At 40.5% G+C, this 19,365-nt stretch overlaps 1 protein-coding gene across 10 annotated transcripts in view; it reads left to right on the top strand.

Annotated features, from left to right (window-relative positions):
- LOC128877864 (forkhead box protein P1) overlaps positions 1-19,365 on the top strand; it is a 392,211-nt gene that overhangs the window by 341,558 nt on the left and 31,288 nt on the right. For all 10 annotated transcript variants that reach the window (XM_054125470.1, XM_054125469.1, XM_054125467.1 and 7 more), the window contains one exon: positions 16,920-17,516. In XM_054125470.1, the coding sequence (XP_053981445.1) occupies positions 16,920-17,516 (597 nt within the window). The remainder of the gene's footprint in view (positions 1-16,919; positions 17,517-19,365) is intronic.

Raw genomic sequence — 19,365 nt, 5'->3', positions numbered from 1 at the left:
AACATTCATATATTAATTTGTTATATGAAATATTCTATAAATGTTGATCGAGAAAGAATTCTAATAGATAAGATAAATATTGTATAATACTAATACTGTGAAAATAATAAAATTAAAATTCGTTCAAGTCTTGCAAAGCATTAGGTACAGTCAGTCCCGGAGTATTCGTACCCTCTCTATTTAAGTAGTTTGATTAAATTGAATGATATATTTGATGTTTTCTGACAAAGTTTGCGCATATTTCGTTTAATACATGTAGTTTATTATGAAAAGTTAAATTACAAACTGATATTACATAGTAAGGAAAGGCATATGCAACGTGATGCATTAAGACAAAAACACAACGTATCGCCAAAAAGGAGCAATGCTTCCAACGTATCGTAGCGTAGGGAGATCCTATTGCTAACATTTTCAAATAAATGCTCCATTAAAATATGTGTGTATTTATAATAAAAATTTAGTTGGAAACATCAAACTCGACATTCAATTTAGACAAATTTCTTGAATAGATGTAGAGAGTATGAATACTTGCAGGACTTACTGTATATGTATTTTGTAAGTTTTGCAACTGAATCATTAGGTTGCTGCACGTGAAAATGTCATTTTTTTTTAAATTTTATTAGGTGGAGTCGAAAATAATGTCGTTTTAGCAATTTTAAATAATTTTTCATCACTCATCAGCTCATTGATTTTTGTCGATCTGGCATTGAAAATTTACAAACTAGATGGCAGAACCATAATCGATGAAAAATAGATATTGCTAAAAATAGCTTGACTCTAACTAGAAATATTATACTGAAATTATAACTTTCATTTAACAAAAGTACAATAACTCTATAAGATCTGAAATCTACATAAAAATTCCATTAAGTAACGAAAAGATCTGTCCAAGAAGAAATATAAAAATTTACAGAGATTAACCACCAAAAAATATTGAATTCAAATTGTAATTTCTGTTCAACAAGCAACAGTCGAGCACCCTAGAATTCTTCGTTTATAATTCGTTCCTATCTCCGTAAGAATTTAGCTCGTCTGTTTCTTCGTAGCTGAACCTCTAGGAGTCTAGGCGCGTCCTTAGACAATCGCAAAGCTATCCGGCTGGCGGCGCAGCGAGGCCGTGTTTTACTTTCGTTCCGGTTAATAATTCAGTATCAATTAGTGGCTGGTTGAATTATGAAAGGGCCTTTCTTCGTTCCTCGACTTTCCGCCTGGCGGATTTCGTTGCTTCCTTGCCAGGGTCCGGGGGGCAAAAAACAGGGGATCCTCTTGAAGTTTCGTTACGCGAGCGCTTAATCCCGAAACTCTGTTTATTCGGCTTTAATAATCCCAACTGTTTCGTCGTTGTCAGGGTTTACGATGAACGCTTTCTTATCAAATCTTTTTTTTTTTGCGCACCACCCTCGGAGCAATTCAGCTTCTCCTTTGGACACGATTCATCTTTGAGTGAAGACGTTAATCTGGTAGCTTAACACTGAAATTATCGGAATGTTAGGTTATCTAAAATTTTCATGTTGGGCATATGGAGCTACGTTCAATGATTTCGAGATTGTTCATATTGTCAGCCATTCAGGAACAGAATCGCAGTAAAAATATAGAACTCATGGAATTCATGGAAACATAGAGCTCATAGAAACATAGAGCTCATAGAAACATAGAGCTCATAGAAACATAGAGCTCATAGAAACATAGAATTCATAGAAACATAGATACCATAAAAACATAAAAGTCATAGAATGCACAGAATTCGTAGAAACATGGAATTCGTAGAAACATAAAATTCATAGAAACAGAGATGTCATAAAAACATAGAATTCATAGAAACAGAGATGTTTAAAAACATAGATGTCATAGGATTCACAGAATTCGTAGAAACATAGATGTCATAGAAACATAGAAGTTGTAGAATTCATAGAATTCATAGAATTCACAAAATTCATAGAATTCACAAAATTCATAGAATTCACAAAATTCATAGAATTCACAAAATTCATAGAATTCATAGAAACATAGAAGTCATAGAACGCATACAAAACATCAAATTCGATTAAAAATTATCCTGACAATCCACGTTGTGAATCGTACCTTAAGAGGTTAATTCTTATCTTCTTCCTCTTCCTATACCTAATCACAATATCTCTATATAAACACACCCCTACAAAATCTTTTATCGAGAGGAAAGAATTCGTAAAAAATTGAAGCTCGGGTAGGTAGAGGGGCATGGTTCGATTTAAAATCGAGAGGCTCCGAAAACAGCAGCCCTCGTAATTTTTCCCACCCCCAGCCCAGGACACGCGAGATGATTAATAGCGGGAAGACGAAGAAGAAGCGAAAGCCACGAAGAAAGAATAGCGCGATTACCCCGAGTACAAACCTTGCCGGGTCCGCTGATGCAGTGGAGAAAAGGAAAAGCTGACTAAGGCAAAACCGTCCGACGCGTTCTCCAACCCCTCTCGACCGGTCCCAACCCCCCAGCCCCCCGCCCTCCACCTTTCTACGGAGAGTCTCAAGGGTGGAAAAGAGTGGGACGACGGGTTACCACCAAGTGGATGTAATTTTTCCGTTGTTTGATTTTCATTAACGACCGGTGGCCCACAGGCTTGCAACGCTCTCTGCCTCTGGTGGAAGATGGGGGTCAAGAAACAGGGAAATTACGGGCTCCGCCAAACAGATACATCCTTTATTTCATTTTCTTCGGCGAACAAAGTCGGGAATTCCGCCCCCTCGAGAGAGAGCCGGGAGACGAGAACAGGAGGGTCTCGAAGGGGGCTAATGGCGAAAGTTGGACAGACGGGGGAGGAAACAAAATATTTCGCGTTTTATCGACGCTTGTCATCGGCGGGATGAGGCCGTGGGCATTCGGGGAAAACGAGGCCAGAGGATGGATAATGGAATCGAGCCGTGCCATCGATTGAGCATAAAATTGGACAGGCTCGAGTGGCGCGATTTGTTTTGTTTCTATCATTCTTGAAGGGGTGGTTTTTTCTTTTTCGGCTTCGAGGGAATTTTTTCAGAATTTTTCGCAGCCAAAGTATTTGGTGTAAAGCTTCGAAATTTGGTGTTTATTTATACGTATGCAGTGAAGATTCTATGAAATTTTCGACTTTTCTGGTCCATTTGTTAACAAGTTACGTAATATTCATTGTGAATAAGGTTGTAACGCGAATCAGCAACTTTGGCAATTTTGGAATTCTTTAACCCTTTCAGACTTGATTTTTTTTCATTTACTAATGTAATTTAATTTTTAGGGTTAACTTGGACTAAAATTAGTATGGAAGAAATATTTTAAAATATCGTAATAGTGTAGTTTTCGAAGAAATACATTTTTTGTCGTCAATTGTGGACGCCAGATCTGAAAAGGTTTAAATGTAATTTGAGAGTATTATAAAATTCTCACAAGTATTATAAAAATACTTGTCACTCTGATCAGTAAATTTTGAATGAAATAAGGATAACTTTATCTAAAAGCTTCGTTTCTATAAGGATCGAAAGGTGCCGCACACTTCTCAGCTGGATTATTCAGAATATTCATTTGATAAAAAAGTAAATTAAATAAAATTACTATAAATGTAACGTAGCCTGGGGCAGACGGATTGTTCACCTGAACGATGGTAATAAATTGAAATTATCGGATGGATGTGAACTACATTTTACCGTGGTTTAACCGAGAGTCTTAAAACTACTAGTGATCGTAAATCGACTTCTAAAAATACGGTGACTATTCCCAGCCGGTAGGAAATTAAAATCTTTTTGGATAGATTGTTCAGTCACCAAGATGCGCGGAAAGACAGATATCAATCTTAGAAATAGACACTATTATCTTATAAGTCTTATGGCATCTTGCAGTATGAAATGCAAAATGAATAATCGATCATTCCATACGTGTGATGTCATGAAATCACATTTGTGTATTCATAGCGTATTTAAGGGTCTTCCTGATTTGACGACCGAAAAAGTAAACATACTTTGGGAATTTTTCTCGAGGTCTATAAAATAAAGAATGATCCAATACAAAAATATTTTTATACTCTCTCTGAATAATATCATTCGTAGAAAAAATATTAGAATTGTTATTTATTTTATAGACTTTGAAAGAATTCCTAAAGTATACTTTATTTTGCGATCCTCACACCCTTTAACCCATTATCAGTTTAAATTGGTCCAAATAGAAGAAGAACTTTCTCATTGCCCTTGCCATCTATTAAACCACACAATAATTAACCCTTCGGTCTACAACATGTGAGACTCGTGGTACAGAATTTAAGTAGAACATGAAAACCACGAATCAGACACGTCGTACTAAAGTGCACAAGGAATTTTATCGTAGGGCAAAGGGTTAAATTCAACATTACAATGATACACCACGATTATCTAACTAAACCCTTAAAAATTAATTCTCCCAACGAACCTCTTCTCCACACCCTTCCCTCCTTCCACCCTTCGACCAAATAACGAAGATACGTCCCGAAGGAAGAAAAATCTAGGGTCAATTTCAACATCACAATAATATACCACGATTATTTAACTAAACCAGTAAAAATTACTTCTCTCAACGAACCTCTTCTCCACACCCTTCTCTCCCTCCACCCTTCAATATAAGAAAAATCTTGACACTCCCTGTATCGCGATGGGAGAGACGGCACGTTCGGTGCACACACTGAAAATCGCTGAACCGGTGGATGTAAGCAAACCCGCAGAATGCCAAAATTACTCTCCTCGATGCACCCTCTATTCCTGGTTCCTCTGTTATCCGTTCCTCGTTCTCACCCTCCGTCGATCCTCTTCCCCCCCCCCCCCCGAAATTTTCCGTCCCTCTTCTTCGGTCCCCTTTCTCCCGGCGCCCTTTCCTACGAAACGCTCGGGCTCTCTGGACACCCACCGACCTTCTGTATCTCGCCAACCCAGCTGCGACACTCCCACCTCTATGCGTTAATTCTTGTACATACAGACAGCAGAGCGGATACCTACGGGGGAGAGGGCTATGCTTCCGACAACGTTTACCTTGCATAAATGCCACGGCGATCTTTGTTTCCTCCCTTCGGGCACCGTTTCCCGTGCGTTCATTCTTTCGCGAGCCGCGACCGCGGTTTCCGACCGCTGGGATCGCCTTTATGCACACGCGATGCTCTGGTGTCGCTCGGGTAGCGCCCTGCACGCTATCGAATTCGGTGACGGTGCGTGTAGCTGGTTAAGTCGACGAGTATTACCTACTCGAGTCGATTAGAAGCTGAGACCTAGTCGGGAAAATTTGGTAACCTTTCGAAGGATGCTGGTACGTGTTTACGTTTTGTTTCTGAGTTTTTTTTATGGAGTTAGTCTCGGAAGTATTCGTACCGTATGTGTCTGTTACTAGAATTCGTCAAAATTAAATGAGGGGTTTGATGTTTTCAAAGAAATGGACACGTAGTATATTTTTATAATGAAAAATTTATTTGGAAACATCAAACTTATTATTTTATTTAAATTTTGTTTAATTGACAGAGGATATGAATATTTGTGGAACTGATTGTACGTTATTGGGTGGAAATAGTGATTGAAGGCATGAAGAATTATTTGGAATTGAAGATTAACTTGAATTTTTGTTGTTTTCTAATCAAATAATTGGTCCTTCAAGAGGTTAATGATGAATTTTATTAAAATTGATGTAGAATTTTTTAGTATCTGTGTAAATTTGCTATTAGTAATTTATTTAATCAATGATATTCCAAGAGCCTTAATTTTGAATGTGTACTTTTGCCATCCTGCGAAACAAATTTATTTATTTAATTTCACCAAATGATGCGAAACAGGACCCTGTTCGCTCCATGCTCCTATGTTTGACGTTATCTCGCTTAAAAACGCACCGTTCCCCGTCGCCGCGCAGACATAACAGTCGAAGTAACTTCCCAGGTGAATTACAGTTTCGATCATAGAGTTACAAGTCCCGCGGAAAGGAGAAACAGCTCCCGCTGTTTCTTCTGCAAACAACAGCGAGCACAGGACGAGGATACTCCAGCTGTCGAAGGCTATTTGAAATTATCGAGGAAACGGACGGTATCCGTCGACGAGACGAAAAATTCACCCATTGGTCCAAGAGTCTTTACACGAGATCAGCCCGATCGACGCGTCGGGGATTCAAAACGACGCCGAACGGAAGCTGAGATCGTGCGGGCATCGATGAACGAGGACCCGCTGCTAATTGATACCCATGAAAGGTTGCCTCTGTACATTGTCAATCGGTGCAGAGAGGGAGAGAGAGAGAGAGTCCTCGGTGAAAGGTGGTCGGAGAGGAGACAGGTCCCGACCAGCTCGAAATGAACCTGCGAAACGAACGCGAGCGGGTGACAACGCCGAGCGAAGAGAGAAGGAACGTCGACGACGGGGAGTTTGAGTTTTTGAGAGGCTGACGAACCAATCACGGGACCATCTATAATGTACACAGCCCCGTTAACGATGGGAGACCAGAGACATTTCCGTCCGCTTGGTTCTAGCCATTTTCCAAATATCCAGCTGGACTAGTCGTCCCAGGAAACCTAACTGACCCCTACTCCGTCCCCCGCCCACCCTCCTGTCTCCCTTTTTCTCTTTTCCGCGGTCCTCTTCCTAGCCGAAGCGATTCGTCCGCTGTGCAGACGTTCACGGAATCGTTAATTCCTCTCAATATTGCAGGATCCTTTTCGAGCGCGACGTCAAGTCGCTGGTACGTTCATTTATGGTCCGTTGGCCTCCCCAAAATTTCGCTCTCTTTTATTCTCGCGGGATCATCCGAATTTTCGGTATTAGAGTGGCTAGGGGGAATTTGTACTTTTGGAAATGCGATTGGAATCTTCCTATGCACTGTCCTTTATTTCTCGGTCGTTACTGGATTATGGATCTTTGCGCATTTTTGGCGGGGTGGGGGGAATTTTATAAGGGGTAAATGCTGAAGCAAAATTTTATTGAAGGTTTTAATTACTACGCAGTCTAACTGATACGGTCTAAGATTAATTACTGGTACTGGTACCGATTGTTACACTTAACAACACATTTATTTTCGATATATATTTTATTACTAAGTCTATTTTCATTACACGTGCAATATGTGCGTATACATAGCGGGAACTTTATCAACAGACTGTGTGTCTTTACCGCAAGAGAGCGCATTGGCCATATACATTTCCAACATTTATCGACGAAATCTTAAATACTAATCAAGAAAATAATTTCAAATCATTTTATAACATTTTTTGCCAACGTAAAGACAGTTGTGTTCGATTTTTCGAACACCCAATATAAGACACTAAGAATAATATACATTGATATCTGATTCATTAATAATTAATGAAGCAGATCTTTTAAATTGTTGAATGCTATTTAATAATAATATAATTTAATAGTTTGTTGAACATATATTTAAATCGTCGCTCCGTCTTAGGGGTTAGCCTTCCCGGGCGTCTTCGTCTGACCCCCTCGAAATTTTCAGACGTGTCTGAACTTTCGAACGTCGCTAACGACCCGCCGACAATCGTCGATAGTGGACGAAGAATTCGACCTCGAGGCGTCTTCCAGCCGGCTCATCAGCGTCCAAAGAGACTCGTAGTTTCCCTAATTCCGAATTATTCCCGTATTCATAGCGACCGCGTGTCGACGAGTGGCACAAAACGGGGACCGGAAAAGGGGACTTTTCGGAGTAATTTGTATTCCACATTTCACGTGGAAACGACGAGGGGTGACGAGTGCCTCCTTCTCGCGTCCTTTCGCTCTCTCTTTCCCGTCGCACTTTCGCCAACCCCCGTCGTCTCTTTTCCAACCGTGTTCGCGCGTCTGTCCTCGCCGCTGAGACTTACAGAGCCGCGTGTATGAACGTCGACCAGGGAGCAACGTCTGATTATGCGAACGCATGGCTGCCCGTAACGCGATTTAATATTAAAATATTATGACAAACGTCAACAGGAGGCGGGCGCGAAGAGACGCGACTCTGATTGGCCCTCGACGTGAATACGAAACGAGTCGCGACGGGGGGACACGTTACCGGAACCCTTGTTTTGTAACCTCCGCGACGCTTCGTTTTCGTCCTGCGACACCAGTGAGCCGATGTTACTATGCTTACCGTTTGGACGATGAACTTCCGGTGGATGCTTGGAAGTGCGAAGTAGAAACAGAACCTGGTGACAATTTTGGTTCGACTTTCTTTTACTAATTGTAAGTCGAGGAATTTATTGGAAGATATATTAATCACCTGTGTATATTAATTACATTTGTAACTGATGATTTTTAGGGGTCCGATACGCCTGGGAAAATATTTGAGCTCCATGCTGTATAAATTAAAAATATTTACTTCTTAACAATTTACTTCTTGAAAATGAACTGATGATTTTTATTTTATTTTTTATCATATGTATAGACTTCCGTGCTCTTTCATTCATATTAGTTTGTATGAAATTATTTTTCTCCCACGAAGAGTAGCTTCAGATAACACTTGCTGCTTGAGAATACCTAATAATTTATCATTTTTATTAGTTATCTTTCGTACACTCAAGAGATCAAAGAAGAAAGAAAGTAACTAGGTTAACCATAAAATAATTTCTTATTCACCAAAATGGAAGGAAATAATCATTCTTCAGTGATTCTTCGAGTAGTTCAGCTTTCCTTCGATGCTTGAGAGTACTTAATAATTTACAAGTTATCATTAGTTCTCTTTCGTATACTCAAGAGAAAGAAAAAGAAACCAAAGAAAAAAAAAGTAACTAAAATAATTTCTTGTTCACCAAAATTTAACGAAATAATTAATCCTCAGTGATTCTTCGAGTAGTTTAGCTTTCCTTTTATACTTGTGCATCTCTCTATTCGATATTTAAAGTCTATCCTAGAAGAATGAACCGGGAAATGTAGGCGAGGAATTCGGCAGCGTTTCGAGGCGCCTGTTGAATTACAATGCTAAAAATCAATCGTAACATCGAACCCTCCCCCCCCTGCGCGCTGTCAGACACACAGAGAGGATTCCGTGCGGGAATTTTAACCAATACAAGCATAATAGAATATTTCCGGTGCATGGCGTTTCGAGGCAATGAAAATATCACGACTAACAGATACGAAAGGGACGTTCAATATGGAATGCGAGGAAAAAGCTAGAAGGTAAATTCGATTCGGATTTGTGGAATAAACGGATCGACAGTGAGCAAATCACCGAATTTTTCCCTCGTGGGGAATTTTTTTCTCTCTCCTCTCTCTCTTTTTTTTTTATCCTGTTCGGTCGCTCGTCCCAAGTGTCCGCGGTAACGTGTCGAGGCTCCGTTGCATCGTGGCGTGTATAAAACGTCGCTAAATAAACATTCGAGACACCGCGTACGTAACGAGTTTAAAATTTAACGATATACCATCGATTTCGGGTGAACTATCTCTCCACTCCACCCCTTGCCAATCGAATTCACCGGTATCCCGAACGCGGAACGTCACTTTCCCTGGACCGCTCTTGTCGTTGAGGAAATTAGCGTTTATGTGCCATCAATGGTGCCACGGATCGCTTGATTAGCTATGGAGGCTATTAGAGTAAATAACGGGACCTGTTTAAACAATCTACAGGGCCTAAACCGTGGCTCTGCAGGTGTTCTTCAATGAAATCTCCCATGATTAGTCGAAGGGTTGATGGAGTTTCGAGGAATTACCTAGGAAGTTTATTTTAGAATTGTTTTTCGCGTTACATCCATCAAAGTTACAAAAACAACATTTGCAATATAATTGAGCCGTTCATTCCACACAAATCGATTAACTCCACTCTTTGATAAATGTTAAATTTAAGTGTCAAAGCACTTGGTATAGTCGTAACTTTTCATATTTATATTAACTTTCCAGAAAAGAAAAGAACTTTCTTCAGTATTTATTTGAAGTTATATTATAAAAGGAATTTGAAGAAACAGTGTACATTATTCCATCTCATTTCTTTACTTTTTCTCAATATTTATTCGAATTTACATTATAAAAGGAACTTTAAGAAACAATGTACACTTCGTCGCATTTCTTTACTTTTTCTCAATGTTTATTTGAATTTATGTTATAAAAGGAATTTAAAAGAACAATGTACACTATTTCGTTGCATTCCTCAAGTTTTTGTTTTATGAAGTTAATCGATTTGTGCAATGAACGGTGTTTAAGTCAGGAAGAAAATTTTATGACGTGTACGGAGAACATGTATTGACAGAAGGCTAATGCCAACGACAATTTCAATATTGAAAATGCAACACTTAGCCTAATCGAATCTGACGAAGGCAAAATAAAGGGAAACCGCTAATATTAACCCTTTAGACCTGAATTACATTTTTCTCGTATTAATGCAATTCAATTTTTACGGTCAACTTAGACTAAAACTAATATGGAAAAAGCAAAAAAAATCCTAATAGTATAGTCTTCCTCGAAAACTGACCTTTCTTGCATAAATAAGGACATTTACCCTAAACGATAGTTGTCGATAATTCAATGTCGTGTCCTTAATGAGCGCCACGTCTGAAAGGGTTAACAACATGTAAAATCGCTAAAATATTAACCCTTTGCTCTCGAGGCTTTGTTTTCTGGTATCTATCAGCAACTCGAGATCCTTTTTTTAGCATTCTATTGTTACTCACGAATACTAAGCTTAGATTAACCTCGAAAACGAGATCCTTAATTTGAGATTTGAAAATCAAGCCACCTTCGCCTCAACGACAATCATTTTATCGACACTTCGAGTTCCAAATAAATCAACAAAACCTAGTGGTGACTAAGGATCACTTCTCGACTCCAAAGGGTTAAATTTGAATCACTGAAAAATTTATCAACATGGTCCAATAAGACTCCGCTCCCAATGACTCACGATCCGAACATTGAAGTCGCTTCATCAGTCCGCGTAATGTCCGACGAAGCGGAAGACGAAGCGGAAGACGAAGCGAGATGCCGAAGAGGGAAGACCCAGGGAGACGGAAAGTATAAAGACGAAAACCTCGGAGAGGAGCTCATATACAGTAGTTTCGGGGGTCGAGGAGGCGATGGTTTGTTGAGAGACAGGGCGGGGGTCAGGGGTCCTGGAATAAATCCAAACAGTAAACAGAACGAGATAGGTATAGAGGTAGCATCGCGGGGGTGGCGGTGGGTTTGGTGAAAATTCTAATATATAAAAGATATGAAGGCCCTGCGACGACGACCACGACGCAGAGACGGTGGCCCCCTTCCTCCGATCCCGAAGGAGCCTTCGGGATTCAAATAAGTGGCGTTACGCGAAGCGGAGGGGGAGGTCGAAAGGGGTCGAAGGAATCTGAACAGCCAACAACAAGCGCGGCTCCCCGACCTTTATTTAACCTTTTCTTAAAAGAGTCTTAGGAGTCCCTCTTATCTGTAGTCGATGGCCCTTCAACGTCGGCTCTTATACTTTCATTCTTCCGTACCCTTATATTTTTTTCCTTTGGCCGCGGTCGTGTACACACGTCGAGCTTCATCGTCGGTTACCCTCTCTCCCCTTCCCGCCCCTGGAAACGTCCGGGAACTGAACCGCTCTCGACGCTTCGCGATTTTTCCACCCCTTTCGGCCGACACGGCGGCTTTGGACGTTCAAGATTCTTCGTTTCTTCGTTAGCACGGAAGAAACGAGACACGCGGCCCAGGAGAGAAGGAGAGAGACGGAGTCCGGTATTAATTAGCGAATTAAAGGATCGCGATCTAACCTGCGCTGGTGCGTCTGGCTAAAGTGGATTAAAACCTCCGATCGTTGCTTTCCATTAATTTCGTTGAGTAAATGGTTCCTGTCGCCGGGTCGCGGGTGACGTTTCTTATTGTACTTTTCCAAGGCGCAAGGCATCCCGCGGGAGCTTCTTTTTAAATTCGGTGGTCGTCTGCCCTGGAAAACCCTGGCGAACGAAACTATTGAAATCGGTGAGGGGGGGAATCTTGTATTTTAACATCCGCTGAATGGTGGAAGACAGGTCTTTGCAGTATGTAAAATATTACAATAGAGGTTGATTTTGAGATTTTTAATCGAAAACGTATTTTTATCGAAATGAAACGTTGCCTATGTTATTCGGCGGTAGTGTAGCTCAGTGCATCCTGAGATTACCTGTATAATTTTATAGTATTAGTATAGATAGGTGTAGAAATGAATTCTCTGCCTCTATATTCGACAATTTATAACTCTAGTTTAACCCATTCACTGTTAGACAAAGGGTCTAGCAGGATAAGGATAGGCAATCGACCCGCAATTTTCATTGCTATTATGTGTCGTATGCAATGCTTTTGACCTAAAACATCATCTCACAAAGTTTCAGACCGTTACCCCTCCATTTAAGAGCAATATGAAACATCCTTAACTTTATATTTTTTTTCTCGGTTACTATTTCAGATATTTAAACTCTGCAAAAACGAAAATATTCCTACGTATAAACTGCATCTCATATATTTTTATCAGGATATTTCTTTAATTGTTAAGAGTATAAAATAATTTATTTTTTGCTGGTGGTAATTGCAAACAACCCTATGAGTGACACCTGCCAAAAAAATCAGGAATGATGATAGGTTATTTAGCTGACACATGTAAAAGTTTCAGAACGGTCCTGGAACATGGTTAAATAATTGAAAAGAAACAAACATCCCATGCGTTGCGCTCCAAGCAATGGGCTTAAGAAGAATGAGACAATGATCAGAAACACTACGCGTATCGTTACAGCTATGCATACGACAGGGAGGCAACCAATTTCGACAATTTTGTAATTGATATCATAAAATTTTCATTAAAAGTATTCTGTTTAATGTTTCTTAAACGATATCTAGACATTGTAGCTTAGTTGTAAATAATTAAAAAGAAACAAAACAAGTACGTTCTTTTGCATAAGTGCGAACGCGAACATTCGCAAAATTTCTTTGAGTAATTGCAATGAATTCTAACTACCGAATTAAAATAAAACATTATCTGCTCTCGCGAAAGTTTCACTTTGGCAAGTTTGGACGTTGATTTACACCCGGTGTGTGCCTGGTGGGCTCGAACAATCGTGTTTGCAGAAACGTCGGCCGCGGATCTCTCCTGCTTGTTTGTGAATCGCCCGAGACCCGTTTTCGATTCCACGAAACGATAGGCGACTGTTGTCGTAGCTGTTTAGAATGCTCGTTTCGAAACGATGTTTCCGCGGTGACAATTCCGACGAAACGAACCGGGACGCGCGATGAATCTTCAAAAATCTTTTGAAGATTCCGCGTCTCGCGATCGAAGGTCGTTTACCCGAATAATAGATGAACGAAAACGCCTCGTAGAAATTTATTCCGGAAGCCTGTAAGGGTGTACTCTTTTCTCTGGGTTGAAAAATAGATTCTTTGTTGATTAGGATCTTTGACATATATTTAAAAAATGGTACAATTTTCAAAGTTATGATAATAGAATATTTCACGTAGCTTTTAAATAAATTGTGCAGGATCATTGAAAATTTTAGAGAACCTTCTATATATTCACGTGTAAATATACACACTAAATTTTAAAAGTTTATCTCGAGTACCTTGTCTGCAAAAAAATCATCACATCTGGTTCAAGAAAAGGACTACTCCTAAACTCAAAATAAAGGACTTTTCGGAGGGGCTTTAGGATTCCAGTATTTGTAATAACTAGACTGCGGATCTTTATACAAAATAAAATCTGCGCGAACGTGTCTACAAAAGTTAAATCTAAATAGGAATTTATTTTCTTTTGCAAATATTATAACATGATCTTTACTTTCAATCATTTTTATATTCTTGCATATTGTTTGCATTTTGTAGTTTCTTGGACATTCAAATTTCTCATAAACGCGTACAAATCCGCAGTCTAGTAATAACAAATATCCACAAATTTTCAACGATCATGGATGCTTATGAACAACCAACGACAGTCCACCTGATTAGAGATTGTGTATCTTTTAATCTCTCTAGTTTCCAAGGATCCGCCATTTTGTCCGGAAACAGGGAAAACGCGTGGTCTAAATCGAACCCTGTACTTTTTCATATATATCTGGTGACTTGGCGAGCTCTGAAAACACAACGGTTTCGTCTGTTTTTCCACGGAGACGTTTTTCCTTTCGCTTCGAACTTCGGAGACGAAACGCCACGCTCCTGACTAAACACCGATAACGCCCGCCTCGGGGGCACTTTCTTTGCATGTTATAAACATACGTAATCGTACACAAATAAGATTAGCATAAGACTCGCAGTCCCCGCATTCGCAGATAGACACGCGGTTTTCACGCTCGGGAGGAACAATTGCGAGGACTGGAGCCGAGGAAGGAACGTGTTTTAAATTTATCTACGTCGAGGCTGTCCTCTCTTCTTTTTAGTTATTATATTCACGGGCGACGTCGCGATCAACCATTGCAAAACGGTTTCATCTGATTCGATTCTTTTTAAAAAAATGTTAGATCAAAGCTTGTTCCCGATGACAATGCGAAAGAGTCGTGTGCGTATGTCTGGCGCGAAGCGGGTGGGTGTAGAGCACGCAAATGTCCAGTCACGGACCTGGTTGCAATTTGTTAATGGCGAGAAATATCAGTAATTAATTTCGAAGGCTATTTTACATTTGAGAGGAGAATTAATATTTTCTTGCGGGGGTGGCATGCGTAAGAGACAAATATTCAACTCTAGGAATCGAAATGGGAAGAATTCTTAATTACATCAAAATTTTGGGTAAAGAATATTTCTCTTCTTTCCAAAATATGTCTTATTCTACTTCGGTGATTTGACCAAATCAGATTGTTATCCTCGTAATAATAATTCATTTCTTATTTTCGAACGGAGTTTCTACACTGCTGGACAAAATTGAGGGATCACAAAAATTTTTCGAAAATTTTGGTCATATTCAAGTGACTATACCTCCGCGAAGAATGGTCATAAAAAATATTTGGAAATGCCATTTTGTAGGCCGAAATCTCTAGTTTTCGAATCAGGAGATCAACATTTTTTTTTGTCTAGCATCAATTTTGTCTAGCAGTGTACAAACAATAAACATGTCTAGTGTGTGCATTCTCTTGTCAACTTGTCATCTTGATGCTAAACGGAACGAGGAAAACATTCGTTACGAAAATGGTGTAAATCATGATCGCCACGAGGAACGACAATCTAGTTCCACGATCACAATATTATTTTTTTAAACAAAAACATTGGTTCTAAAATGAAGATTTAAAATCTTTGTTCATTTCTTTGGTCATTTTTTATAGAATTCGTGAATGACAATCTAGTCCCATCTAAACTTCCGTGAGATAGAGAGGTTAAACTGAACTTTCGTAAAATTAAGCAAGAGCGCCCCGAGAGAATTAGGCTTGTTAGAAAAATTGTCGAAAGGGTTGCGGGTGAAATCGATTCAAACTAAAAGTCCTCCACTTAGCGAGAGATAAAGGAGTTTCTGTTTTGGCGACACCGGGGCCGCTTGTATAAAGTCAAAACGCGAGATAACAAGGGGTGCGAGATGCGAGACGCCAAGGCGACGGTGCAAGGGAAGAAGCAGCGCCGAGAGATGGAAAAGAGGGAAGAAGAAGCCTCGGGCGGAATATTCATGATATAAATGCCGTGTAATGTGCGCGCGTTAAACTTCCAGCGTATTTTGAGCAATATTGATCTTATCTAATGGTATTCGAGCCCGAGACAACGCGAGATTCCCCGTCGTTTGGCTGGCTGAGCCACGGTTACTTCGACGACGGAGGAAAACTCGCTGTTGTCTGAATGACGTCGACTTCCGAGTCTCTTCCTTCGTTGTTTACGCAGCGGGATTTGTTTTATTAAGTTCTATCATCAAGTAGATTGCGGAGCGCAAAGGCGGAACGGGATAAACCCGTTCTTCCGCTCGCTTCGAGATCCTGCGGATGAAAGAACTTTCCCCAACTATCGAAACCGGCTTTCCGAGACTGATAGATTTCGTGGCGTTTTATTGTATCGAATGAAATGTGTCTTCGAATTGTTTCGAAATTTTGATATTATTGGGCTGTCTGGAAAGTCCATGCCGATTTTTAGTAGCCGGCACAGGTCTGAATACGTCGGAATGGCTGAAAACAAATAACATGTATACATTCCTTAAAAGGTGGGAAAGTTGTGGAACAAAATGGTACATATATAATTCAATAAATATACATTAAAATTCAAATATGCCTTTGAATTTTTCTTAAAAATAAGCACGAACTTTTCGGACAACCCAACTGTTTTCTTTAACCTCGCTCTACATTGGATCACAAAGGATTAACACTGAACCTGTCGCGACCGGTTAAATGTCCGTTTGCAAATGTTTGTGCATAGTTCTTTTGTGCTACTAGCATACCCAGTTGCTGCTTCGCCCGTGTATCATATCGTAGAATTTGGATTTATTCGAATGTGGCATTACAGAACTTTGGAATATACACCCTCGCTCATATGTGGACACGTACTACTTTTAATGAATGATTACTAATCGTACACCGTAAATTATTACTATAAAACTTTTGTTGCTAAATTCTATATTGGATGTGTATTTAACGACCAGTGACCATGATCATTGTTGGGGTTAATCGAGTTTTAGTGTATGGGGCAATTGTGCGCGTTACTTCATCAGCATAAACTTTAAATCACTCTGACTTTAGCGGATGGATGACGAAATCCAAATTAGGAAAAACAGTTTATAATATAATAAAGGGAAAAAGCTATTCAGCTATTCAAATTGGCATGTAAAAATATGCCTGTAGTTTTTATTAAATATAATTCAGCTATCCAAATTAAAAACAGAGTTCAGCTATTCAAATTAAGTTATCAAAATATTTCTACAGTTTTTTATTAAACATAATTCACAATTCGTAGCAGGCTGATATAAGCCTCTAGACTATCCGCTATACCAACCCCTTCGAAGGAATAGTTATTCGCCACCTGTAAGCAAGAACACCCCCAACCCTGTCCCCTTAGCGATACAAACGCAAGGCAGCTCGCAACCGACTTTGATCGAGCTCTCGATCTCCATTTTCCTATTGCAGGCTACTTCGCTGTTTGCAGCCCTGAAGCAGCAGCAACAGCAACCACGCGACAGTGTTCCTTCTTCGAGGGAGCGCGAGAATCGGGAACGGGATCGGCTGTCGGTCCGTAGCCGCGAGAACTCCAGGAACAACGAGATCGGAGGCGGTGCCGTGGACCAACAGCAACAACAGCAGCAGCAGCAGCAGCAACAGCAGCAGCAGCAAGACCTCACGATCGAGTACCAGAGCAATGGGAAGCTCAGTCCCGCTGGGCACGCAGTGACAACAGCACCCATGACCCAGCAAAAGCAGCCTATCATCACGCAGCAATCGCAACAGCCCAGTTCGGGGGCGCCTGGTCCCCAACCGAGTCCCCATCAGAGCCCACAGGCCCCTCAGAGGGGTTCGCCGCCGAATCCTTCGCAGGGTCCTCCTCCTGGAGGGCCGCCAGGGGCACCACCCTCTCAGAATCCCTCGCAGATGATGCTCAGCCCGGCGAGCGGCATCCATCAGATGCAACAGCTGCTCCAGCAACACATACTCAGCCCCACACAACTGCAGTCATTCATGCAGCAACACACGCTCTATCTGCAGCAACAACAACAGCAACACCATCAGGTATGTGGCTTGTTTCTTAATGAATTAATGTAAGAGGATGTTTATTAGGTAATTTAATTAAAATTGAATTTACAAATTAACTGGTACTTAATTATATCAGTTGTCAACATGATCAGACATGTGACTTGTTTGTTGATAAATAAATGTAAAAGGATGTTTATCAGTTAATTAAATTAAAATTAAATTTACAAATTAACTTATACTTAATTATATCAGTTATCAACACCATTAGATATGTGGCTTGTTTGTTGATGAATGAAGAGGATGTAAGAGGATGTTTTGGAGGTTGATCCTTTTGAAATAACGTGCTATAATTAGTAACTGATATAGTTAAGTATCAGTTAATTAAATTAAAATTACATTAACTGATACTTAATTATATCAGTTGTCAACACCATCAGATATGTAGGAGTCTAACCGAAAAATAAGGCACGGGGATTCGAAGCCACGATCCTCGGATCCACAGTCGACCGCTTTACCTACAAGACCAATCCCGTACCCTACGTTTCGTGTTTTTATTTGACTCCTTATTGTTGGGTATGGGAGGCGCGGATACTACACTCGGCTATCCTGAATTGATATTCATTCGCCCTCGAATGTCCGTTTTCTCGGGTTTCGCGTCTCAACAACAATGCGCGCCGCGCCCTCTTTCGCGAGTGTACTCCCCTCTCTCTTTCTCTCTCGACGCCTCATTGTTGCCCGCTCCACCGTCCTTCGCGTGGCATTGTTGTTCATCGTCACTCATCGTCACTGGCCGGTCCTCTGCCGCTGTAACCCCCCATCCCGGACGAGCCCCCATATGTAGGAGTCTAAACGAAAAATAAGGCACGGGGATTCGAAGCCACGATCCTCGGATCCACAGTCGACCGCTTTACCTACAAGACCAATCCCGTACCCTACGTTTCGTGTTCTTATTTGACTCCTTATTGTTGGGTATGGGAGGCGCGGATACTACACTCGGCTATCCTGAATTGATATTCATTCGCCCTCGAATGTCCGTTTTCTCGGGTTTCGCGTCTCAACAACAATGCGCGCCGCGCCCTCTTTCGCGAGTGTACTCCCCTCTCTCTTTCTCTCTCGGGTTTTGCGTCTCAACAGCAGTGCGCTCTCTTTCGCGAGTGTACTCCCCTCTCTCTTTCTGAAACGGTGTTCTCTCTCAACGCCTCATTGTTGCCCGCTCCACCGTCCTTCGCGTGGCATTGTTGTTCATCGTGACTGGCCGGTCCTCTGCCGCTGTAACCCCCCATCCCGGACGAGCCCCCATATGTAGGAGTCTCAACGAAAAATAAGTTCATGTGAAAGTGTTTTTAATGGTTTCGATCTTTCACACGAACTGTCATGTACCGCTGCCCGGCACTCACATAAATGACATTTGATGTTTCAGAAAACGTTTCCCGTACATTTTTTCCTCTTACATTCGAATTGCGTTTAATCCCACAAAAATTTATCTTCTTTCAAAATAGCTTAAAATATCGTCACCAAAAAGTTACCTTTTTTCCCCATTTTTGGCCATTTGAATCATACTAGTCTATCACGTTACTCTTTAGATTATGTAACGAAAATAAATTTTCATTTTTCCTCCGTGAATACGGTAAAAGATATTTACTAAACTGTTAAAGCAGTATATACATATATTTTCTCTTTGGTGTAAAAGACATTTTTGCTGAATATTGTAATATGTGATCGTCTGTTCTGAGATTAATAACTAAAAAATAGATACAAGGACAATTGAAGTAAAAATGATAAAATATTCAATAGAAAATGTATTGTTTTGGATAGTTACAGATTGATAGAGAGTGTCATAGTGATGTTTGATAGAAAATTCAAACAATATATTTGAAACGGCGTC

This window comes from Hylaeus volcanicus, chromosome 6, assembly GCF_026283585.1.
Source record: "Hylaeus volcanicus isolate JK05 chromosome 6, UHH_iyHylVolc1.0_haploid, whole genome shotgun sequence".
Classification (NCBI taxonomy): domain Eukaryota; kingdom Metazoa; phylum Arthropoda; class Insecta; order Hymenoptera; family Colletidae; genus Hylaeus; species Hylaeus volcanicus.
The sequence above is the reverse complement of the archived record's forward strand: the minus strand, read 5'-3'. Positions and strand labels throughout refer to the sequence as shown.